At 41.3% G+C, this 26102-nt stretch overlaps 1 protein-coding gene across 1 annotated transcript in view; it reads left to right on the top strand.

Annotated features, from left to right (window-relative positions):
- Positions 1 to 26102, top strand: part of LOC138829572 (focal adhesion kinase 1-like) — a 96479-nt gene that overhangs the window by 57226 nt on the left and 13151 nt on the right. Inside the window, exons 2-3 of the mRNA XM_070025922.1 lie at positions 156 to 350; positions 4764 to 5075. Coding sequence (XP_069882023.1) covers positions 4976 to 5075 — 100 coding nt within the window. The 5' untranslated portion in view covers positions 156 to 350; positions 4764 to 4975. The remainder of the gene's footprint in view (positions 1 to 155; positions 351 to 4763; positions 5076 to 26102) is intronic.

The raw sequence follows: 26102 nt of genomic DNA, 5'->3' as shown, positions 1-26102 counted from the left end.
GCCCCAGGATCTGCACAGGAAAAAAAATATGGAGCAAAGTTTTGTGGTTGGTCATGGTCAGTACTTGGAAAGGGCTGGGGTTGTCATTGTTCTTGTGTTACAAATACAGCAGTTGAGGTTCTGACTAGTGAAATGATTTTTTCTTTGTCCCACAGGTAACTGAACTTCTTTTCATCTTCCAGTCACAATTCAGTGCCTTCTCCAGCCTCCCACCCCCGAAATCCTCCAGCATTTCTGAAGGGAGGTATAGTAATTGTTACAAAACTCTACAAGACGCGTGAATAGTGACAAAACTGCCACCTTTGGGAGTTTGTTGTACTGTGAGACCTGTTTGTTTGCTTTCAGAAAAGGTGATTATATCCTTAATTATGAATTATGACTAACACTATCTTAACTGTTATCAAGACATAGTTTTTGTTGATTGAATAACATTTTCCTAAAAATTACGTGTTCTTATAGTGGAAGCAGAGAGACACAATGGCAGAAGCGCATGCAGGAAGTTAGCTTGCTATAGGATACCAAATGTTCCAAAGTTAGTGTGTGATTAGGAGTCATTAATTGGCATTACTATATTATAAAAATGTTCAAGTTACTTAAACCTGTAATTCAGGATTAAAGCCAATTTAGAACTGTTAAAGGAATTAGAGTTATACATGTGTGATATGAACAGTACTTTTTATTTGTATTCCTCCTATTGGCTGACATAAAAGCATTTGTCAGTATTTTGCTGTTCCAAGAAGTATTACCTTTGTGTTTGGGATTAAGGCAAACAGAAGAGTGTAGCTATATGAGAAATGGGAAAGTGATTATATTTTTATGAACTACTCTTAGTGACCTTTATAAGCAATTTATTTCTTAGTTGTTGATTCCTGATGACCTTCACATTTAAGGTTAGGTTTCTGTAGGTAAGCCAGATGGGGCAAAATTCTGTATAGCATTTGAAGGGGTTTCAAGTTCTCCATTCTTAATGATCTTGCTCTCAGCATTGTTTACTAGTCTAATGATTTTTTTTTAAAAACAAATGTGTTTTTACACTCTGTTTTATAGTGGAAAGTCTAGGAGTCTGAACATACTACAGTTTTGTGACTTTTTAAAAATTATTAAATTAGTTGAGGGGGGATTTCAGAGACCCATGAGGAGGGACAGGCAGTTTAGAGGCCTTGAGGTAGGCAAAGAATAGGAGGGAAGGCTGTGTGATGGTTGGAAGCCAGGATACTAGGGGTTATGAGAAGAAGAGGCTGAGATGTGGGTGTAGAGAAAAGAGCTATGTCATGGAGGGCCTGGCTGACCATTCTGAGTGTATTGGTACCTGTTGTGGGGATGTTTGGGTACTGTTGTGGAGAACTGAGCAGAGGAATAAAGTAGTATGACTGCTGTTATGTTATCAGTACAACGGCCAAGCTGAGGATAGAAACAGAGAAAGCAGGCTGGAGATACTAGAAGTACGCAGATACTGTGTTCTAAGGTTAGGATCATCGGTTTTGCTGATACTGCATTGAGGTAGAGAGAGACAGAAGGTGAGTAGAGCATTAGGTGTGAGGCCTCAACAAATGATAACACCTTTCTTGTGAATTTTAATTGAATGAGTTTGCTTGTTGAGTAGGACCTACAGTTGCTTTTAATTAGGGTTATATGAATGAAACATTTGATTTGAAGATTAAAGGAATGGTATAGTGAATTTCACAATAGAGATCTCTTTAAAAAATTTAGATTTTTTTTCTTACTGTGGTCTGTTTCTGCTTAAGATTTACTGGGTTAGGAACTTAGAAACAAAATTTGTTTTTAATATTTAGCAAGAACAAAATAAGAGTAATCATATCACCAGCCAGTTAGTACTCTGGCGCGTTGCTTGACTTCTGTCAAGTTTCCTCTTCTGTCAAAGAGGGAGGCAACTACCTTTTTGGGATTGTGTGACTGATTAAAGGCAGTTACTATAGGTATATCTTGTATACAATTACTCTATTAGGGTATAGATTATTCCTTTTAATTGCTGGCAGTATCCTCTTCATCCTTTTCTGTTCTCCCTAGCTGTTGTCTGCTCCTGGTTCTCCGTGGCCTGATGGTTCCTCTGCTCAGTTTTCTCTAGCTCTGCTTCAGTCCTAGTGAGCACTTAGTGCCCTACCATCAATTTCTTTACTCTTTGGGCTGTAGGAATCAATGTCCTTTCCATCTTGCTTTTCCATACCCTCAAGATCTTGCACATTAGGAGGCAAGATGTTTGGATTGAATAAACTATGAGTTATTGGAAAGGTGGCAATAAAAGTCTGATCCACAGATTGAAGTCAGAAACTGCCTCTTCCCTTCCCATTCCTTTTCTCAAGGCTGTCCTTGTTTCCTTGCTTACTGTTAGTTCCTTAGCTACTTTGCCTGTGCCATTTCCTGCTCAGGTTGTCCTAAGGTGGTCTGGCTCAGAAATGCTCTGTGAGCAGAGTGGGAGGGCTGATGTGGTGCAGAGACCCTGGCTGAGCATGTGGATTCTTCCTCCCAGCAGAACCCTCTATCCAGAATTCGTGTTCTTACTGAGGGTCATTCAGGTTTTGGTCTGGCTTATAAGATGGGGCAATTAGATGCAATCAGCTGCCTTAGGATGCAGAACATAGCAGATGACTAGTAGAGGTAGTTTATTTTGTTCACCTTTGGAGAGCCATAATAAATTCCAGATAGATCCAGCTATAGTTCCCAGTAGTTGGCTTGGATTACTTGTGCAGCTGTTGGTCTGTGGTCTAGGTTAAATTCCACACTGCACCCCTGGGGTGAAGCAGGTGGCTACCTTGCTTGGTGTGTTACTCCTTTGAGGAAGATAATAGTCCTTCATTGTCCTGTCTCTCTTCAGTAATGGTAGAGCCAGGGATGCTTTCTGTGAGTTCTGATTGCTCTGTTTGTGTGCCTTTGGTCTTCTACCCCAATTGGTAGTGTTGCTTGGAGTCAGAGCCTGTGCTTGGGAAAACTGCATTTTCAGTGAAGCTCAGATATCCCTGGAGCTCTGTCACTGGAGCCTGGAAGACAAAGGCATCTATCAGCAAGGGTAGAGCTGGACCTGAGGCAAATAGTCCTGGCATTGTTGGGTACAAACCTATCTCTTTACTCTCAGCCTTTGTTCAGGTCTTTTTTGTTTGTTTGTATGTCAGTTGTGGGGCTTGAACTCTGAGCCTGGGCACTATCCCTCAGCTTCTCAGCTCTTCAGCTCAAGGCGAATGCTCTACCATTTGAGTCACAGAGCCACTTCCTGTTTTCTGGTGGTTTATTAGAGATAAGAAGAGTCTCATGGACTTTCTTGCCCAGGCTGACTTTGAACCATGATCCTCAGATCTCAGCCTCCTGAGTAGCTAGTAATACAAGCATAAGCCACTAGTGCCTTGCTTGTTCAGGTCTTATATTCAAAAGTTAGTGAAATTGGGGCTGGTAATGTGGCTTAATGGTAGAGTGCTTGCCTAGTATGCATGAAGCCCTGGGTTCCATTCCTTAGCACCATGTAAACAGAAAAAGCCAGAAGTGGCATTGTAGCTGATGTGGTAGAGTACTAGTCTCAGCGACAGTGCCCTGAGTTCAAGCTCCAGGAGTGGCAAAAAAAAAAAAAAAAAGTTAGTGAATTAATAAATAGAGCTTTTCCTTTTGCACACAGATAAGGGAAGTTCTCAAGTTATGTTTAGGTTATTGGTTTGTACAGCTAACAAAATCACCCATCTATTAGGAGAGCTGTAATTATATTGAACTTCAGTGTGTATTATATATGATCAAATAACTAGGCACCAGGAGCCTAGTTACTTACTCTCATGCTAAAATGGGATGTGTTCAAATAGATGAATTTTTATTTTTTTTTGGGTCCAGTCGTGGGGCCTGAACTCTGGGCCTGGGCACTGTCCCTCAGCTTTTCAGCTCAAAGCTAGCGCTCTACCGCTTGAGCCACAGTGCCACTTCTGGCTTTTTTTTCTTTTTGCTTATGTGGTGCTAGGGAATCGAACCCAGGGCTTCATGCATGCAAGACAAGCGCTCTACCACTGAGCTACCTTCCCAGCCCCTAGATGAATTTTTATCATGACTTTGACTCTCTGAACTTGAGTAAAGAAAGAAAGTTGCTTTGTATTTTTCAAAAAAACCTGCTGATACAGCCGGAAGGTATTTTTCTGTCCTGGCTTCCTTAGTATGAGTTTATTTCTTATCTTTTGAAGCAAGAAAAAGAAATCTTACATCTTGGCTCTCAAAATTCCATAAGAGAATTTTAAAAGAAATTGGCTACCTCAGCTTGTCTATATTTTCTGGGCAGTTTTATACATTTACAGATTTATTTGTGAAAGTATCAAGAAAAACATTTTATTTCACAGATGTTTGGTTCCTATAAAGATTTTTTTAAAAGATCTTTTTAATGGTGATCACGTGTTTGGGTCTCCCCCTCCCCCCCAGAATTTTATTTCATGAAGTTAATTATTCTAACACTAAGGTCAGAATTAGGTTGATATGACTTTGAAGAAATGGCTTAGGAACCATTTTCAGACACAATCTGGGTCAGACTTGATTTGCAGCTCATTCAATTTTAGAGTTGACTGTCATTTTGTAAACAGAAGTCTGCTGGATGAATTGAACAGAAGGGCGACATTAGCATATTCATAAGGTGCTGGCTACTGGCTTTCTTTTCTCCTCCCTCTTCTTTTCTCTTGTCTCTCTCCTTCCCTGAATGAGTCTAGGAACAGTCCCCTAGGGTGGCATGACTAGGTGGTTTCGTTCTGTTCACTGGCTTAATCTGGCCAGATCGGTCTGTGTTTCAGATTGCGGAAGCAGAAGATTCGTTATCTGAGAGGCATCCTTCAAGCTGCTGGAAATTGTTACAGAAGGAACACTTCCCAAATTTTGCTTCAAGCTCTGAAAAGGAGCACACTGGGGAAGCTTAGTCTCGCTTTGGATCAAGTAAATGCTGTCGGAGTGATGAACGGGGACTTTGTGTGCGGACTCCTGGCTTGATCTTGATAGGATTGGGTGTATGTTGTTGGAACTGGCAGGCCAAGAGGCCCTGAAACCAGCAGGTGCCATCTGTATGGAGAAAAGCGGCTGTAGTCCATTTCCAATGTGTTGGGCCAAAGGTATAAACAACCTAAAAAATCTGTTCAGTTTATGTTTTACTTTGTTTTTTTTCATTAAGAAGGAAGATAAAGGTTTTCAAAATTAATTTATTACAAGTAGATTTAAAGTTAAATTTGAGAAAACTATGGAAGTTGTTGTGATATGGTTTTACAATATAGCCGTAAACCAGTTAGATAGCTTTTTGAATAGTAAGAAAAAGTTTTGTTTTGTTTTGTTTTTTTAAGTGACTTAAGCCTGCCTTCTCAGGTCTCTTATTTCTCGTAAATTAAGTGTTTTCCCTTTTACTCCCTACATATTCTGTGCTGTGAAAAAACAAAGTAGCTAATTTTAACCGTACAGGACTGTAGGAAAAACAGCATGGATTTTCTTATTTAAAATTCTTTTTTTTAAACTCAATATAAAGGTTTATATTTCATTTGAAGATACATTATTTAAGATGTCAGGAATACTGGGAGTAAACAATTTTCTATTTTACTGTTAGAATTTTCATTGATTTAAGGTAGGTCATTTTCATTGTAATATTCAAGATAGTGTTGGAAAACATAAGTTGAAAAATGCCATATAAATAGTGCATGCATTAAAGCAAATTTAGCTTGAAGTAATTTTGCTTAAAGTAGTAGTGGATATTTAAGCTGATACAGTCCTTAACAAAAAATTTAATACAGATATTGTTACATAACATATTTAAATATCACGCCAATCTAGACAGGATTTTACCCTTGGGCAAAAAAAATGCCCTGTAGGGCATTTTTCAATTTAGAGCTTATTCAGTTTAGTTTTTAGGTTAAAATTTTCAGTATCACTAGAATATTGCATGTATTACTATCAAACTGCAGTTCCAACACTGGATATGTTTTCAGTAGTTAAGCTGCCTTTGTCATCTGTTACTTCTTTTTTAGGCTTATGAACATAAAGCACATGATATTAGAACTATTATAGAATGGTGGAATATGAACAAAACACCTGTCGTTTTATTACATAATTAGATATTCAGAGTAAAGATTTTGCTGAGTTAAATTGAAACTTTAATTTTAAAAGGTATTTTGGCCTTAGGATCATGTTATAATTAAACACAACTGGTTACTGTAAGTTATTGACAGCTATGATCTTTTCGTATACTTACTGGGGTTTGTTTGCAAAATGCTAACTTGAGTGATAGCATTGGTCATTAATAATATGGCTCTTGGATTTCTTTCCTAAAACCTGGCAAGATCCCAGATCTGTGAACCCAGGAACAACAGGATATTGAATAATCAGCTACTGTATTTTTTACTCAGAGTGAGTTTAGAAATGTGGACTTTAGCAGAAAAGAGCATTGTTTTGGCCTGCCACAAAACAATTTATCAAAGCAACTTATTTTTCAAGTATATTTTAGGCTGTTGGAGAAAAGGGGAACAGCTGTCTGTTCTGTTAGCTGAAATACATATTTTATATAGGGCCAAGACTGGGCAAGGGGAGCAGAGCTCTCCATGTAGATGGTGGAAAACAGTGGGGATGTATGTGTAACACAGGAGCAAACCATTCCTTTGGACAGATGGTTCTGCTCTGGGTGGTTCAAGCTAAAAACTTGTCATATCTCCAAGTTCAGGACTGAGCACATGCCTCCACAGTGATAGTCTCGCATAGTTATCTTTAAACTTCTCTGCCTGCTCATTTTACCCTGTTGTGCCAAGACAGAAAGCTAAGAGACCTGTTTTTATGCTTGTTTTTGCCTTTGTGATAAAGACAAAGATGGGTAGTGTGTAGGAATTGTTTGAGTCGTTTCAAGTATAAGATGTACAATTTGTAGATAAAGATAAAGTAAAAATCTAAAATTGAAAGAATATAAAAATCTCTATCTGCAGTTAGACATTCTAAGCCATGCATTTGATTCTATCCGCAACATTAACCTAAAAAAAACATAGCAGTGTCCCAGTTTTTAAAAGACATAAAATTCTTACCAGGACAGGCTAAAAATAGTGCACAGACCTATATTTGTATACTTTGAAATTAAACCTTTCAGATATCCTTAAAGCACAAGGGGGTAGGGTGTCTTTTCTGTAACAATGCACTATTGAAGAATTTACTTTGGATCTCACCCAAGAATATTATATTTTCAAGTTTTTTTTGATATTTCAGTTTATTATTATTATCTTTAAATAGTTGTACAAAGGAGTTTCAGTTCGACATGTCAGTTTGAGTACAGTGCATATTGCTTAGTGTCACTCCTTCCATCATCTCCTATCTCCTAACGTTTTCTAGTTCCATTTTCACTTAATGAGCATTGGGTTTTATGAGTATATTTGCCCTCCATCCAGCCACTGCCCCACCCCCTCAAGCAAGACATGTTTCAGCTTCCTGGTATTCAGTTTGTTAAATTGTTCAAAGGGCTTATATCATGGGAGTCTTCCCCTGCAGATAAACCAGCCGTCAGTTTGATTGTATTTGTTCTCATATATGTTTGTTTTTTTTTTTTTGGGTCCGGTCATGGGGCCTGAACTCTGGGCCTGGGTGCTGTCTCTCAGCTCTTCAGCTCAAGGCTAGCACTCTACCACTTGAGCCACAGCACCATTTCCGGCTTTTTTCTTTTTTCTTATGTGGTGCTGAGGAATCAAACCCAGGGCCTCGAGCATGCAAGGCAAGCGCTCTACCACTGAGCCACCTTCCCAGCCCCCTCATATATGTTTATTGATCTAACTTCCACATGTGAGAGAAAACATGCTTTTGTTTCTCTGAGTCTGATTTACTTCACTCAAAACAATATTTCCCGGGTCCTTTTATTACCTGTAAATGACATAATATTTTTTCCTAATGGCTGAATAAAATGCTGTGTGTGTGTGTGTGTGTGTGTGTGTGTAAAACACACACATATATAAATAGCTATCATATATATTTATCTGATATCAATCACATATTCTTTATCCATTGATTGGTTGCAGGGCATTTGTGCTGTTTTTATAACTTAGCTGTGGTGGATACTGCGGCAGTGAACATGGGTGTGCTGGTGCCTTTTTTGGTGTCTTGTTATGCAGTCTTTTGGGTAAATGCTCAGGAATGGTATCACTATATCATAAGGTACTTCTATATTTTGTTTTTTGAAGAATCTCTATATTGATTTCCATAGTGTTTGCAATAGTTTACATTCCCACAGAATACTGTGGTCCCCCTCCTCCATTCATGTCAGCATTTGTGGTTCATAATCTTCATAATTGACCATTCTTACAGACTTTGTTGTTTTGACTTGCATTTCCTTTATGACTAGAGATGCTGAGTATTGTGTGTGTATCTTATCTCTATCTATCTATCTATCTATCTATCTATCTATCTATCTATCTATCTATCTATCTATCTATCTATCTATCTATCTGTCTATATCTATCTGTCCTGGGGCTTGACCTCTGGGCCTGGGCACTGTCCCTGCGCTCTTCAGCTCAAGGCGATCACTCTACCTCTTGAGCCACAGTGTCACTATGTGTGTGTGTGTGTTTATTGGCTATTTTTACTACTTTTGCTGACAATTGTTTGTTTAGATCCTTTGTCCATTTACTAATTAGGTTGTTGATTCTTGGAGTTTTTTGAGCTCTTCATATATTCTGGGTAGTAGACCCTTGTCAGATATCTGGCTGGCAAAGATCTCCCATTCTGAGATTATCTTTTTAGCTTAATGTCTTTATCTTTGGCTGTGCAGAAGTTTTTAGGTTGATGTAATCCCACTTGTCAATTCTCCTATTTGCTGAGCCTTTGGAATTCTACTCAGAAAGTTCCTGCCTATGCCAATAAATTCTAATGTTTCCCTTACTCCTTCCTGTGAGGTTTTTCATCCACTTCAAATTGTGACAAGGTGATTGTCAGGGATAGCATGCATTTAAATGTATCTTTTCCTAGGCCTAAACATTGTTTTAATTCAGGGCATTGAATTACATGTAAATGTTTGCAGCTTAAGAGTGTGGAAAACTCTGCTTGTAGAAATCTTCATATCAATATGTACATTGTTTGATTTGTTGTTGTTGTTGTTGAAAGGCTGTTCAAGAGGTATTGCATATTTGGTTACTAGAAATAAATGTGTTTTCTGATTTGTTCTATTTCAGTAGTAGATAGAGATTACATATACTTTCATTTTGGTCTATCATGGGGCTTGAACTCAGGGCCTGAGCATTGTCCCTGAGATTTTTTTTTCAAGGCTAGCACTCTACCACAGAGCCACAACTCCACTTCTGGTTTTTAGGTGGTTAATTGGAGATAAGAGTCTCAAGGACTTTACTTGCCTGGATTGTCTTTGAACCATGATCTTCAGAGCTCAGGCTCCTGAGTAGCTAGGGTTAGACGTGAGCTTTAAGTGTACTATTTATTAGGAGTTTATTTTATGATGTGGTTCCTATAGTTAAGTCCATAATTTATACAATTTAAAATTGTCAGCTATTTGTCCATGTAAATAGCTCTATATTCAGTTCATTTTTAAAAAAGAGTTTAGTGGTCAACTTTTTTTTTTGTTGGTCCTGGGCCTTGAACTCTGGGCCTGGGTGCTGTCTTTCAATCTTTGGCTCAAGGCGAGCGCTCTACCACCTGAGCCACAGTGCCACTTCTGGTTTTCTGGAGGCTAATTGGAGGTAAGAATCTTATGGACTTTCCTGCCCAGGCTGGCTTTGAACCGGGATCCTCAGATCTCAGCCTCCTGAGTAGCTAGGATGACAGGAGTAGCCACCGGTGCCTGGCTTTGTTGTTGTTGTTGTTGTTGTTGTTTGTTTTTGTCGATCATGGCACTTGAACTCTGGGCCTGGGCGCTGTCCCTCAGCTCTTCAGCTCAAGGCTAGTGTTCTACAGCTTGAGCCATAGCACCACTTCTGGCTTTTTCTGTGTATGTGGTGCTGAGGAATCAAACCCAGGGCCTCATGCATGCAAGGCAAGCATTCTACCACTGAGCCACCTTCCCAGCAATAATGGTCAACTTTCTTGGTACCTATATTTGTATTATTCATATGCATCTGATACCTTGCATAGAGGAGCCTGTAATCTTCTTATCTTAGTGAACATACTGGACCCTCATCTACCTAGTTCATGCTGTAGGATAACAGGTGGGACATTGAGAAGCTGAGAAAGGTTAAGTCACTTGACAATTATTTAGATCATAAAAGAATGAGCCAGTTCTGAATGGTGGGAATCTGACTCCAGGGTACATATTTTTAATCTTGCTAACCACACCACAATGGAAGGATGATTGGATCATAGCAGAACATCTAATTTATTTAGCTTTTACAAGCAGATATAAGAACTAGGCCTTCTGTCTTCAGCTATTTTTCATTCAAGAAATATTTATTGAGCACTCAGTATGTGTTGAGCCCATTGTCAATCCCTGGCACATGCTGAGAAAAGGACAAAAGATTCTAATTCCATTGAGTTAGTGTTCTGCTAAATAATAAAAAAGAATGGTGCCAGCAATTCTAGCTACTTACCAAGTGAAAATGGGGAAGATAGTAGCTTGAGGTCACTTTGGACAAAAAGTTCATGAGACCCCTATCTCAATAAGTACCTGCATATGGTAGTACGTGTCTGTTATTCTAGCTGTGCTGGATAAGAAGCCTAAATAGAGCCATGGTGAGGGGAGGGGAAAGACCCTGTCTCAAAAATAACCACAGTAAAAAAAAAAGAGCCAGAGGCATGGCTAAAGCAGTAGAGCACCTGCTGGCCATTGTGAAGCTCTGAGTTCAAATGGCAGTTATCTATCTCACCCCAGTTTCCCCTCCCCTCCACCTCCCCCCCTCCAAAAAAGAATAGTAAATTGTGTGGTAGAAGGTGATAAATGCCATAGTGGACATGTGGTCAGATGACAGTCATAGCAGGGAGGCTGCCTGGTGACACTGCAGTGCACCAAGTCCTGAAGGAAATGAAGGAGTTAACCTGGTGTGTCTCTGTGGGTATTTGAAAGAAGAAAGTTCCAAGTTGAATGTGTGGCAAGAGTTGTAAAGGGAGACAGGCAGCATGGCGGAACAAAGTGACTAGGGATTAGGCCTTCTTCCTGACTCCTGCCTGCCCTGCTGCTGTTATCAGAGCCCCAGGCATGAGGTGTAAACCGTGGAACAGTTCTAATCCACATTTCTTTAAAAGGGCTTAGTGAGAGAAACAATTGTTTTTTTTTTTTTTTTTTTTTTTTTTTCCCTGTTCTGCTTGTCTCAGCAGACAGATTTGGCTCTGACATCTTAATAGAGACTGTGGTACACTTTCCCTTCTCATTTGTTTTGGATATTAACAATATCAACCTCTCACCTACACTGATGGGGTGGGCTCAGGCAGTGGGGGAGTAGCGTGGACTGGCATTGGGGCAGTGCCGCCCTATTCTGTGCAGCTGTGGGGAGCACTGGTGAGAGGGGGGAGGTCCTGGAAAGCTAGCAGGCCCAGCAGACCCAGGGTGACCTCCCTAAGGCTCCTGCAGTCAGTGTTGGCAACAGAGTAAACCCAGGCTAAGCCACCTGAGGTCCCACTGGGTAGCCAACAGGGAACCCAACCATTGCAGTGCCGTATGCCATGCCCCCTGGGCTCTACCTTGTTTAATAGAGGTTTGATGTATTCTGTTTTTGGGTAAAGTAGAATTCTTTTGGGAGGTGGGTGGGAAGGGTTTTGCTATGTAGCCCTGTTCTGTAACTTGCGACCTTCTTGCTTCTGCCTCTTGAGTAAAGTAGGAATGGACTGAGGTGTTTGATGAACACCTACCAACTGGCCCCATTCAGACTAAGGTTGGTCTTGTGCTGGATACTGGGGCCAGTAGGATGTTTCTTTTTTCTTTAGTAGGAAGTTTCTTTACATGAGCTCCTATGTCTTTTCTCTGGAGCTTCCCATAGGAGCTTTCTCCCCTTGCTTGCTGCCTGTAACTTCTTCATTTGCTCATGTAGCAATCCCTCTTCTTCTCCTTTCTTGCACAGGGTAGGGTTCTAGAGTCCATTTTAGACAGCCTTCCATTTGGAAAGTGGATTTAAGGAGATCAGATGAGACAGAGTTAGCATGAAGGGACGGGCCATGTTTGAACATCTTGTCATTGTACTGGTTGAAGGAGGCTACTTTAAAGCGAGTGACCGACCTGAGCCAGGTGGTGGTAGATCACACCTATAATCCTAAAAACTCAAGTGGCTGAAATCTGAGGATCGTTGGTTAAATCCAGCCCTGGTAAGAAAGTGTGTGAGACTCTTACCTCCAAATAATCACCAAAAAAGTCGGAAGTGGAACTGTGGCTCAAGTGGTAGAGTACTGGCCTTGAGCATGAAAGCTCAAGGACAATGCCTAGGCCAGAGTTCAAGCCCCAGGACCAACCCCCCCCCCCACACACACACACAGGAGAGTGATCAGAGAGGGAATTGGCAAAGAATAGGAAGTCTCACTGGTAAGTGTGCTGTGAGGGGTGACGCAGGAATGTACTGTAAGAAAATAGAATCTTTGAAGCTGTAAAGGCCAGGTACAGTTGTCCCTTAGGACTCATGGGGAGCAGTTCTAGGACCCCCTTGATACTCAAACCCAAAGATGCTTATGTCCTTGGTATAAAATAGTATTTGCATATCACCTATGCATGCCATCCTGGATACTTTAAGTCCTCTCTAGTTACAATAGAAATGAGATAGAAATAGTTGTTTAATTGTAGTGTCTAGGAAATATAAGGAAGAGGATTTGTACATACTTAGTACAGATGTATTTTTCTTTCTGTATTTTCAATTTGTAGTTGGTTGAATTTGCAGGTGCTGAACCCTTGACACAGGCTTCTTATGAAGGATGTACATGGACACCCCCACCCCAGTTTGCATTTTCATTATTTTCCTACTGTTTCAATGAACCTTATTGAGATTCCTTCGAAGTTTTTTTTTTGATATCATAGGTAGTATAATAGGTGTAAAAAGTCAGAAACATTTCAGTTATAGATTTTATTTAGTTTACATGTTTATTCTGAACATCTACAATAAATTCTAGTTCAATTGCTATGTTTAATTATAAGATAATACTGCAGAACAATATTTTTAATATTTTAACAATATTTTAGCAATATTTTAACTAAAGAAGTATTTGAGAAATTTTGTCACCGTCACAGTAGAAGTGAGTAAGGGTCAAGCACAGACTCAGCCTGGCTCATAGTCCTCATTTCATGATTTCATGACCTGGGGCAGTGTCATGCATGGCAGGCCTCTTACCCAGCTGTCCATCTAGTCATACTTTGGCCCACTTTTTTTTTTTCTTACAGTATATCAGCTATATGTGTTTTTAGTGGCCCCAGATGGCATGGATCCCACATTGTAGGTTGGGAATGCCCTTTCAGAACAGAAATGCTCATATTTGTGCACTGCAGAACCAGTATCCTCAGATCTTGGCTTCCTTAGCACCTAGGATTACAGGTGTGAGTCATCTGCACCCAGCTGAGAATACTTTTAAAGTCAGTTAATGACTTTATCAAGCCTAGAACGCAAGGATCCATCAGTATTAGAAATTCCTAGTGAGCTTTTTAAAATTTGTTTTACAAATTAGTTCATTTGCTCTGTAAGAGCAATTCATTCTCCCTTTTTACCACCATGTTTGGGATCAAACCCAAGGCCTTGCACACACTCTCCAAATGCTGTGTCCCTGAGTTACATCTCAGTTACAATTACATCTAGATACAATTCTTTGTAGATTTCTTCCTTTTAAGAGTTATCAGTAGAAGGCTGGGCACTGGTGGCTCATACCTGTAATCCTACCTACAAAGGAAGCTGAGATCTGAGGATCACAGTTAGAAGACAGCTTGGGCAAGAAAGCCTAGAGACTCCTAGCTCCAATTAATCACTAAAAAGCTAAAAGTGGAGCTGTGGCTCAAGTGGTAGAGCACTAGCCTTAAACAAAAAAGCTGAGACAGTGTCCAGGCCCTTAGTTCAAGCCTCAGGACTGGTACCTCCACCCAACCCCCCAAAAACCCCATTAGTAGATTACCAAAGCTAATGGAAATGCAGCAAGTCTTTTGAACCATTTTTAGTATAATCTTTGCTTACATAGTAACAAATATCCCTCTATGATTTAAATGCACACATTTAGGTAATAATAGTTTTAATGTATTTAAATATATTTCTTAGCACTTTTTAAAGTAATTTTTATTGAGTGATTACATAAATTTTATAAATTCTTAGCATTTTCTTAATTGAGGTTTTATACAAATGCATTTAAATAAGCAATAATATAAAAAAGGACTTTCAGTTAATTTAGCATATTTGTTTTTTTTATTTCTATTTTTTATTGTGAAAATACTGTACAGACGGGTAATTTAGTATATTTGTATTATTTTGGTTATTCCTGATTTTCTTATGATTGTTTAAATTTTCAAAAATTACCAATTATTTTTAAGATTCAAATCTTAAAAATCTTAGAAAGTAATTTGAAGTTGATAGTAAAGAAAATTGTTGAAGAAGCAGAGGTCTCAGATGGTAGAGTGCTAGCTTTGATCAGAAAAGCTATGTGAGAGCACAGGCCCTGAGCGTAAGCCCTAGTAAATAAAAATTTATTAACCTATTTTATTATTTTATCTTCTTGTTTTATGGTGGTCCTGAGGTTTGAACTCAAGGCTTGTGTACTACCCCTGAGCTTTTAATTGGAAATAAGGGTCTCACAGACTTTCTTGCCCTGGCTGGCTTTGAGCCATTATCCTCAGATCTCAGCTACTGAGGTTATAGGCATGAGCCACTGGTGCCTGGGAAAAATTGTTGAAGATTATCATACATAAGACATTAAAACTTTCTATACAGGCTGGGAAGGTAGCTCAGTGGTAGAGTGCTTGCCTTGCATGCATGAGGCCTTTGGTTCAATTCCCCAGCACCATATAAGCAAGAAGAAAAAAAGCCGAAAGTGGCGCTGTGGCTCAAGTGGTTGAGTGCTAGCCTTGAGCTGAAGAGCTGAGCGACAGCGCCCAGGCCCAGAGTTCAGGCCCCACGACTAGACCCCCCCCAAACAAAAACAAAAACAACTTTCTATAACGATAGTTTAAATAAATGTAGAATTATGTATCTTGTCACAATATCTGAAATTTCTGATTTTCTTTTTTACGGAGACAATTGCTTTGCCATACATATGGCCCTCACTTTATAGGATTCCAGTATGCACAAATTTTAACTACTGTGGTATAATTAAATAAGCCACTCAAGAGTGGCTTAAATTTCCATCACCACAATATAATAATTATAATTACATAAAGCACAAACATAGTCCATAAATGACAATGTAAATAACAACGCACATTTTGAACAGTGACCAACATGTCACATCTCTCATGGTCAGATGTAATGGGTTACATTGCATTTGTTTTTCAGTTTACATACAAGATATGTAGTTATGTTGCTTCTTTGTCAGTGATGACATTTTATTTGTTTGTTTGTTTCTTTTTTTTCTGGGTCCGATCATGGGGCCTGAACTCTGGGCCTGGGCGCTGTCCCTCAGCTCTTCAGCTCAAGGCTAGTGCTCTACCACTTGAGCCACAGCGCCACTTCCGGCTTTTTTCTTTTTGCTTATGTGGTGCTGAGGAATTGAACCCAGGGCCTCATGCATGCAAGGCATGCGCTCTACCACTGAGCCACCTTCCCAGCCCCAGTGATGATGACATTTTATAAAAATGGACAATCAAAAGATGGACTTGGTTGACAAAGATGAAGAATAGAATTGACAGAAAATGCTAATGGCTGAAGGGAAATTGGGTGTGGTAAAAAGATTTGACGGTGACAATGTAGTAAAAATGAGTAAGACCTAGCTTAGTGAGAGGCTGGGTTATTAGCTGACAAACACAGCTTTGTGAGCTGTACCAGAGGCCAGGGATGCTGCAGTTTCCTTAATTTTTAAGAAACAGGAAGAAAATATGCAAATAAAAAATGCTAGAATCAGTAATAAAAATACTGAGTGCAATGACCCAGAAATATTTATATGGCAGTTAACGATAGGATTTTAGTTGAGTCTAAATGGAGTATAGAGAAATGCTAGCCAACCCCGAAAGTGTTGACATTGGTGTTAGATATTGACTCTAGATATGTGGCCAAAGGGGCTTAGTCCAAGGTGAGCTTCTGGACATAAATGAAGAAAACCGTTGTGACAGGAAAGATGAAGATAGCCCCAAAAGAGACATGGCAAATCAGTTTATATAAGAGGATCTATTGGAGAGTCTTCATCACATGACAAGTCCTGAGGTAGCTTGGAAGCCCATCCAGATTTAGGAAGGAACATGGCAGTTTGACAATAAGAAATAAATGTGTCATCCATATGCTAATTTACAAGATGAGATGAAGAGAGCAAGTGCTGGTCCAAGTACTTTTAGTAAGTCATCTTACCATTCTACCCTGGTATGCAATGTGGTTGAATGTACAGTACCTCAGTTTCTGCTGATCTCTACTCACTCATCTCAATACTTAACATGATGAGAATGGTTGGTTCCCCCCCCCCCCCCAATTTGTTGTACTGGGCCCAGGTGGCTCACGCCTATAATCCTAGCTTCTCAGGAGGCTGAGATCTGGTTCAGCCCGTGGTGGGGCGGGGGGAGGGGTTGAGAGGGTTGGGAAGGGAGGGATGGGAAGGGGAAACAAAGGAGGAGGCAATAATGCTTGATAAGCAGTGTACTCATTACCTTGCTCGTGTAATTGTAACCCCTTTGTACGGTATTTTCACAATTAAAAAAAAAAAAGCCAGCCCAGGCAGGAAAGCCCAAGAGACTCTTATCTCCAGTTAACCACCAGAAAACCAGAAGTGGTACTGTGGTTCAAGCGGTAGAGTGCTTGCCTTGAGCTGAAGAGCTGAGGAACAGCGTTCAAGCCCCATGACTGACACTCCCCAACAAAAAAAATCTGATAAAATACCTGACAGGAAAAAAAAAATTGAGGGAGGACAGATTTATTTTGGCTCATGGCTCCAGTCCATGGTCAGTGAGTTCTGTTGTTTCTGGGCTGTGATTGGGCAGAGAGTACTATGGTGAGAGGTTTGTGGAGGAACCAGAGTTGCTTTTATCTTATGCTGGCCAGGAAGAGGGTAGGAGACAGATCTTGAACATGGTCATTAGAAAGAGTCTGGGACATGGACTATGTTTTCAGGGCACATCTCTGGTGATCTACTTTGTCCAACTAGGTCTTATATAATCTCCCAATAATGCCACCAGAATACAATTCCCCGGTGGATTGATCTATCCATTAATGTAACATCTACCATCTAGCAGACATCAACAAGGACACTAAGTTAGATATTATCACTTTTTGTTTCAATTCTACTTAGGGAGCCAGAGGTTTATTATCAAGATGGTGCCCTCCTATGAACAGCAAGTCATTGCTCATGCCAGCTGGAACCTCAGCCTAGGATTTTAGTCTTGGTTCTCTCTGATTTTTTTTTTTAATTTAATTTTATTTTATTTGTGAACATACTGTACAGAGGAGTTACAATTACATGGGCAGGATAATGCGTACATTTCTTACCAAGCATTGCAGCCTCCTCCTTTGTTTACCCTTTACATCCCTTCCCAGCCTCCCCCCTCCCCCCCAATCCCAATCCTTCTCCTTCCCCCCCCCTTCCCCCTGATTTTTTTTTTTTTTTTGGGTCCAGTCGTGGGGCCTGAACTCTGGGCCTGGGCGCTGTCCCACAGCTCTTCAGCTCAAGGCTAGCGCTCTACCACTTGAGCCACAGTGCCACTTCTGGCTTTTTTCTTTTTGCTTATGTGGTGCTGAGGAATCGAACCCAGGGCCTCTAGCTTGCAAGGCAAGCGCTCTACCACTGAGCCACCTTCCCAGCCCATCTCCCTGATTTTTGAGTTCCTAGAGTTTCCTTAGAGAATGGTGGCTGGAAGGAAATCAAAGGAATCCTGACCATCTGTTTTGTTTTTTCTTTCAATATTGCCCTCTACTCCGTAGCATAGGAAGTCTCAGATGAAGTAGGAAGTTCATCCATCTGAATGTGAGGGGCTGCAGATCTCCATATGAAGAGTATTATAGTCTCTAGAAGGAAGATGTGGGGATGGAGATGTTTTTGCAGCTACTTTTGGGAAATATGAGCCACCACTTATTTGTATATAACATTTAAATAAGCTGATTTTAGCTTTCTGTAAAGTAAGTATAGAGAATTTATGAAATTTCATTTATAATTTCTACGAGGAAACCCCCTCCCCCCAGACTTGCATAAGAAATCAAAATTAGAGAGAAAACTTTTAAGTCAGTCTAGTTGTCATCCCTCTCCTCACTCTCCACCCCCAATTTAGGAATATTGCCAATTTCTTAAAAACTCTTAAGTCTGGGCTCCAGTGGCTCACACTTGTAATCCTCACTGCTCAGGAGGCTGAGGTCTGAGGGTTGTGGTTTGGAGCCAGACTAGGCATAAAGATTCCTGTGAGACTCTTATCTCCAATTAACCACTCACAAACCACGAGTGGCACTGTGTCCCAAAGTGGTAGAGCAGTAGCCTTGAGCAGAAGCTCAGGGAACGTGCCTAGGCCTGAGTTCAGGCACCACAACTGCAAAAACCAAAAACCAAACTCTTTAGATGTGATTATGCCTTCTTTTATTTCTTAATTTAGCTGTGTCAATTTGTGTTCCTTTCTTCATCTTTTTGTATTCTAGAACCAGCTCTTTCTCTTCATGTACTGTCTAACTGCTTCAGAATCATCTAAAGTTTTATTGAAAGACTGGCTCATTTAAAGGATAATATGATCTAGGCCCAATGGCTCACTCCTATAATAGTTATTTTAGGACATAAGAAGATGATCAGCCCAAGCAGAAAAGTCCAAGGTTCTCTGTATCTCTAACCAGCAAAAGGTTGGACTGTAGGTATAATTCAAGTGGTAGAGCATTAGCTGAGTGAGCAAGAGCCCAAGGTCCTGTTTCTAAGCCCCAACAGTCATGTGCATGTGTGCATGCTCGCACATGCGCGCGCGCGCGCGCACACACACACACACACACACACACACGATGAGAGTGCTCATGACTCAAGAATGTCATGATGTTCATGTCATAAACTGACAAGGGAACTCTACAGGAAGCTGCTTGTTCCTTGCACTTCCATTTGCCTTGTACTTCCTTTGTGCTGTTTCATATAGCATTTATATCCAGTTATGTGGTGTGTGTGTGTGTGTGTGTGTGTGTGTGTGTGTGTGTGTGTGTGTGTGTGTGTGTGTGTGTGTGTTTATCAGTCATGGGGCTTGAACTCTGGGTCTGGGCACTGTCCCTCAGCTCTTTAGCTCAGGGCTAGTGATCTACCACTTGAGCCACAGCACCACTTCCAGTTTTCTGAGTGGTTTTATTGGTGATAAGAGTCTCATGGACTTTCCAGCCTGGGCTGGCTTTGAACCACGATCCTTAAATCTTAGCCTCCTGAGTAGCTAGGATTATAGGCATGAGCTACCGGCGCCCGGCTTCCAATTATGTTTTAACTCACAGAGCTTGACTGAAAGTTCATTCTTCCTCTCTGGACTTGGGTCTCTCTCTCTCTCTCTCTCTCTCTCTCTCTCTCTCTCTCTCTCTCTCTCTCTCTCTCTCTCTCTCTCCCCCTCTCTCTCCCTCTCCCTCTCTCTCCTTCTCTCTCTTCCCCCCTCTCTTCCCCCCTCTCTCCCCCCCTCCCTCTCTCCTTTTCTTCCCCCTCTCTCCCTCTTCCCCTTCCTTCCCTCCTTACCTCTCTTTCTCTTTCTTTCTTTTTCTCTTGTGGGTCCTGAACTCTGGGTCTGGGCACTCTTCAGCTCAAGGCTAGCGCTCTACCACTTGAGCCATAGCACCACTTCTGGCTTTTTCTGCGTATGTGGTGCTGAGGAATTGAACCCAGGGCCTCATTCATGTGAGGCAAGCACTTTACCAAGCACTTTACCAGCCCCTGCCCTATCTCTCTTAAGATAAAAAGGTTAGGTACCAGTACCCTTGATTGTTTCCTATGTAACAAAGTGAGAACTACAGGTGTAGCAAGCTCAGCATCAGTTCCTTGGTCTGCAAGCCCCTTTCCAGGAAACCATTTGCTTCCCCCCCCCCTTTTTTTTTGGGTCCAGTCGTGGGGCCTGAACTCTGGGTCTGGGTGCTGTCCCTCAGCTCTTCAGCTCAAGGCTAGTGCTCTACCACTTGAGCCACAGCGCCACTTTGAGCTTTTTTTTTTCTTTTTGCTTATATGGTGCTGAGGAATGGAACCCAGGGCCTCAGGCATGCAAGGCAAGTGCTCTACCACTGAGCCACCTTCCCAGCCCTGCTTCTTTGTTCTTAAGCTGGACAGTCAACCCAGGAAGTTAGAGTTGGAAAGTGGTTGGTAGCTTAGTGTTGGTACTGCCACTACTTAATAGTCCAGGGCAAGATAATGGTAGACATTTACTGCTAGCATGTAGAAATCTTTTCATTGTTGTTGTTTGGTGGTACTGGTATTTGAACTCAGGGCCTTGTACGCTTGCTAGGCAGGTGCTATACCTGTGAGCCATGTCTCCAATCCCATGTAGAAATTTTTGCAGCAGTTTCACAGCAAGTTTATAGTTTTAAATGTTCTTTTTTTAAACTTTATTTTTTAGAAGTTGCTTTTCATTATTTTATAAAAGCATATGTTTGTGATGTTTGTGACAGGCTGGAAATTAAGACAGATTTTTATCACTGTTGAAAATTACTGATGTAGTGGCTCTGTGGCTCAAGTGGTAGAGCGCTCGCCTTGAGCTGAAGAGCGCAGGGACAGTGCCCAAGCCCAGAGTTCAAGCTCCAACAACAACAACAAAAAGTTCTAGAATGAAAATTACTGATGTAAGCCATACAAAAACTATTTCTGGTTTTTATAATTGTTTTATTTCCTCATTGAAAGCATTTTGAAAAACACTTTTGTAGTGTGCAAAAGTAGCAGGACTGTGTGCTTGGTTAATCTGGAAAGATTAAAGGATAAAATTGGCAGTTGGTGCCAGAGGGTTGCAGCAATACACAGAGCCCTGTGAAGGAAGGACTGCCTCTGCTGCAGGGGCTGGAAGGCTCTTCATTCAGAAGCAGCGGCATGGCAGCTCCAGGTCAGCTTTATTGGAGGTCCAGAAACTAGTGCAGGATCAACAAACACAGACAGAGATCTAAGACCATTTCTCCTACTGACTACGCTGGTCTGACTAGGGATGCAGCCCAGATGCCAGGTTCTAAGAGCCTCCAGACCAGCAAGGAAAAAAAAAAAATGACCACCCTAACAAAATCAGTTCCAGAGATACCTGCAAGACTTGATGGCAAATACGTAGTCATGTGACAGTTCATAGCACAAACAGTATTTTGTCAAGCAGATGAAGTATTGAACTATAAAACAGTCACATTCTATGATAGAAAAATGTTTCACCTTGGTAACATTGTAACAGAGGTTTATCTTTTTAAAAAGGCTTTGGCCTACTTTTTGAAGGCAGTAGGATTTTACCAACTAGAGTTTTGAGCTGCAGAAGTGTATTTGGATTTTGTTATAGTTTCCGTCTGTTCTTAGGCTTTTTCTTCGCTAGTATACTGTTTTTTCTGGCCATGTTTTTGTTTTTGTTTGTTCTGTTTTTCCTTTGTGTTGGTAATGGGGTTTGAACTCAGAGCATAGGTGCTGTCCCTGAGCTTTTTGGCTCAAGCCACAGCTCTACTTCACAGTTTTTTGGTGATTAATTGGAGATAGAAGACTCTCACAGACTTTCTTGCTTGGGCTGACTTCAAACCATGATCCTCAGATCTCAGTCTCTTGTGTAGGCAGGATTACAGATATGAGCCACTGGTTCCTGGCTGTAGCTCTGATTTTTTTTTGACTTTTTTTTTTTTTTTTTTTTTTTTTGTGAAAATACTGTACCAGAGGGGTTACAATTACATGGGCAACATAATGAGTACATTTCTTATCAAGCATTGTAGCCTCCTCCTTTGTTTCCCCTTCCCATCCCATCCCTTCCTCCCCCTGCCCCTCTAGCTCTGATTGTATAGTTCACATTTCTACATACTGTTCTTGAATTTTTGGTTTCCTTGCTTTTATATAAATAATCTCTTTTAACTTGGTTAAGGGGTGTGTGTGTGTGTGTGTGTGTGTGTGTGTGTGTGTGTGTGTGTGTGTGTGTGTGTGTGTGTGTGTGTGTGTGTGTGTGTGTGTGTGTGTGTGTGTGTGTGTGTGTGTGTGTGTGTGTGTGTGTGTGATGAAAAAAAATTTTTTTTTTTGGATCCGGTTGTGGGGCCTGAACTCTGAGCCTGGGCGCTGTCCCTCAGCTCTTCAGCTCAAGGCTAGCACTCTACCACTTGAGCCACAGCACCACTTCTAGCTTTTTTTTTTTGCTTATGTGGGGCTGAGGCATCAAACCCAGGGCCTCATGCATACAAGGTAAGCGCTCTACCACTGAGCCACCTTCCCAGCTCCTGTGTGATGAAATTTTTGTCTAGGATGGCCCCAAATCACAATCCTCTCACCTTCCAACTCCTGAGTAGCTAGGGTACAAGGACAAGCCTTACATTGTTTTTAAAATTTATAACCACTATTAAAGAAGTACAAACAAGCCGGGCGCTGGTGGCTCACGCCTGTAATCCTAGCTACTCAGGAGGCTGAGATCTGAGGATCACGGTTCAAAGCCAGCCCGGGCAGGAGAGACCGTGAGACTCCTATCTCCAATAAACCACCAGAAAACCGGAAGTGGCGCTGTAGCTCAAGTGGTAGAGCGCTCGCCTTGAGCTGAAGAGCTGAGGGACAGCGCCCAAGCCCAGAGTTCAAGCCCCACGACCGACAAAAAAAAAAAAAAAAAAAAAAAAAAGAAGTACAAACAGCCAGGTGCTGGTGGCTCATATGAACATATTTCTTCATAGAAAGAAGTTTAAGTGCACATTGACTATTTTTATTAGGATGTCTTTTTCTATTTTGTGGTTTTTGTCTCAGTTTTCTTAAGTTGTACTTTTAAGAGATTTTGCATTCCATCTAGATCAAGTGCATTGATAATCTCATTAATAAAAATATTAAAATATGTTAATGGTCTCAGGTCTTATCTAATTGTCTCTGATTATCTTTAGTATTTTCTGATCCCTTTTTCTTTATTCTGATAATGCTAGTTTGTCTTCCTTTTTTGTACTTAATTGGCCTCACTAGAGGTGTACTAATTTTATTAATGTCCAAGATGTGTACTTGAGCTCATACTTGATACTTTCACACATTGGCTGGTGCTCTACCAATGAAACTGTGCCTCCAACCTCATTTAAAGGATTGGTTATTTTTTTTTAAAATTTTATTACTCTTGTAAGTGAAATAACTTGAAATTTTCAGCTTCTAAATGGTGTTGTTAGATATGTATACTTTATGTACACATATTTTAAGTGATTTTTTTATTGTGAAAATACCATACAGAGGGGTTACAATTACATGAGCTAGGTAATGAGTATATTATCAAGTTGCCTCCTCCTTTGTTTCCCCTTACCATCCCTTCCCATTCCCTTCCCCTCTCCCCGCCCCGCCCCCCATAACTCCCTCCCCCACCCCCCACCCAGCACCAAAGTTGTAAAGTTCATTTTTCTGTTTTTTTTTTTTTTTTTGGGGGGGGGGGTCCAGTTGTGAGGCCTGAACTCTGGGCCTGGGCGCTGTCCCTCAGCTCTTCAGCTCAAAGCTAGTGCTCTACCACTTGAGCCACAGCGCCACTTCCAGCTTTTTTCTTTTTGCTTATGTGGTGCTGAGGAATCGAACCCAGGGCCTCATGCATGCAAGGCAAGCACTCTGCCACTCTGCCACCTTCCCAGCCCCTAAAGTTCATTTTTCGACATAACATCTTGTACATCTCATTGTTGCAATAGGTCCACCTGTATCCCTATTTAAACAATTGTTTTTTTCTCTTCCCCTCCACAAATTATACCAACATCAAATACAGTGAAAACAGGGGTTATACCATGGGGGAGAACTGTGTGGATTTTAACCCGTCTGTGTTTATAAGTAAGGTAAGACTGGACATAGTCTCAAAGACAGGGAGCTATTGCTCACACCTGTAATCCTAGCTACTCAGGAGGCTGAGATCTGAGAATCACAGTTCAAAGTTAGCTCAGGCAAGAAAGTCTGTGAGACTCTTATCTCCAGTTAACCACCAGAAAACCGAAAGTGGAGCTGTGGCTCAAAGTGGTACAGTGCTAGCCTTGAGTGAAAGAGCTCAGGGACAATTCCAGGCCCTGGGTTCAAGCCCACGACTGACCACCCCCCCCAAAAAAAAAAAAAAAAAATCTCATCAAAGACTTTTCCTGCCAGAGCTGGCTTTGAACTATCCTCAGATCTCAGACTCCATAGTAGCTAGGGATTACAAATGTGAGCCACCATCACCCAGCAATTTATTTCATTGTTATCTTTTACTTCGAAGAGTTCATTTGTGACTGAGGCATTATTTGAACTTCGTTGTTTAATTTCTAGACAAGCAAGATCTAGTTCTCATCATGAACTTTCCTTCCTTCCTTCCTTCTTTTCCTCCTTCCTCCCCTCCCCTCCTTCCTCCCCTCCCCTCCCCTCCCTTCCCCTCCCCTCCTCTCCCCTCCCCTCCCCTCTTTGGTTGGCTGTGGGGCTTGAACTCTGGGCCTGGGCTCTGTCCCTCAGCTCTTCAGCTCAAGGCTAGCTCTCTACTACTTGAGCCACAGCGCCACTTCTGACTTTTTCTGCTTATGTGGTGCTGCAAGGCAAACACTCTACCACTGAGCCACCTACCCAGCCCCTAATTTTAGTTTTTTGATGTCTGTCTGTCTGTCTGTCTGTCTGTCTGTCTGTCTGTCTGTCTGTCTGTCTGTCTGTCTGTCTGTCTGTCTGTCTGTCTGTCTGTCTGTCTGTCTGTCTGTCTGTCTGTCTGCCTGCCTGCCTGCCTGCCTGCCTGTCTGTCTGTCTGTCTATCTATCTATCTATGCATGCTAGTCTGAGGACTGTCCCTGAGCCACAGTGACACTTCTGGCCTTTTCTCTTTATGTGTACTGAGGAATGGAACCCAGGGCTTCATGCATGCTAAGCAAGCACTCTACCACTAAGCTACATTCCCAGCCCTGAATCTACTCTTACACCTAGCATCTAGCCAACTTTAGCAAATATTTGATGTGTACTGGTAGAAATTATGTATTCTGCTGGGCATAATGTCACTTTCAGTTAGGCCAAGTTGGCTAAGCTCTGTGGTTAATTCTTAATGGTGGAATTGCCGAGTAATAAAGATAAAAAGCACATGTTGTTTTGTTAGGTATTACTAAGTTCCCCTCAAAAATCACCCCAGTTGGGGCTGGGAAGGTGGCACAGTGGTAGAGCGCTTGCTTTGCATGCCTGAGGTCCTGGGTTTGATTCCTCAGCACCACATAAGCAAAAAGAAAAAAGCTGGAAGTGGCGCTGTGGCTCAAGTGGTAGAGCATTAGCTTTGAGCTGGCCCAGGCCCAGAGTTCAGGCCCCATGACCGGACCCAAAAAAAAAAAAAAAAAAAAAATCACACCAGTTTGCATTCCTACCAGCAACATACCTTATAGCTTGTTTTCTTGCACCCTTTGTTTTTCTGTTTATTCTTTATTTTTGTTTTTAAAATAATTCAACAGATTTTTATGCTTGTACTTTTAGTTAAAATCTCATGATATAAATTTGTCATTTTCACCAATTCAGAATGTAAATTGGAGGCTATTTAGTATATTAATAATGTTATGTAACCATATCCATTGTCTAATTCCAGAACATTTCTACTCTTCCCAAAGAAGTTCCTTACCTACCCCCAGTCATTCCCAACTCTTGTCTTCCTAGCTTCTGGTAGCTAGTGATTTTTTTTCTGTTTTTATAGACTGGCTTCTTTGGGACTGTGATAGAATTGTAGTCATAAATACAATTTGTGGCTTCCATGCCTGGCTTCCCTGGGTAATACCCCCTTGGTTCATCAGGTAGATTGTGCTGGCACTTCACTCCTCTTTTGTGTGTATGTGCACTCATTCTAGAGCTTGAGCGCAGGGCCTAGGCACTGTTCCTCAAAGTTAGTACTCTACCACTTGAGCCAAGGCACCACTCCTGGCTTTTTCTGAGGAGTTTATTGGCGATGAGAGTCTCACAGCCTTTCCTGCCTAGGCTGGCCTTGAGCCAGATCTCAGCCTTCTGAGTAGCTAGGATTGCAGGTATGAGCCAACACAACCCAGCTT

This window comes from Dipodomys merriami, unplaced genomic scaffold (genome assembly GCF_024711535.1).
Source record: "Dipodomys merriami isolate MVZ:Mamm:240054 unplaced genomic scaffold, mDipMer1.0.p SCAF_174, whole genome shotgun sequence".
Lineage (NCBI taxonomy): Eukaryota > Metazoa > Chordata > Mammalia > Rodentia > Heteromyidae > Dipodomys > Dipodomys merriami.
The sequence above is the reverse complement of the archived record's forward strand: the minus strand, read 5'-3'. Positions and strand labels throughout refer to the sequence as shown.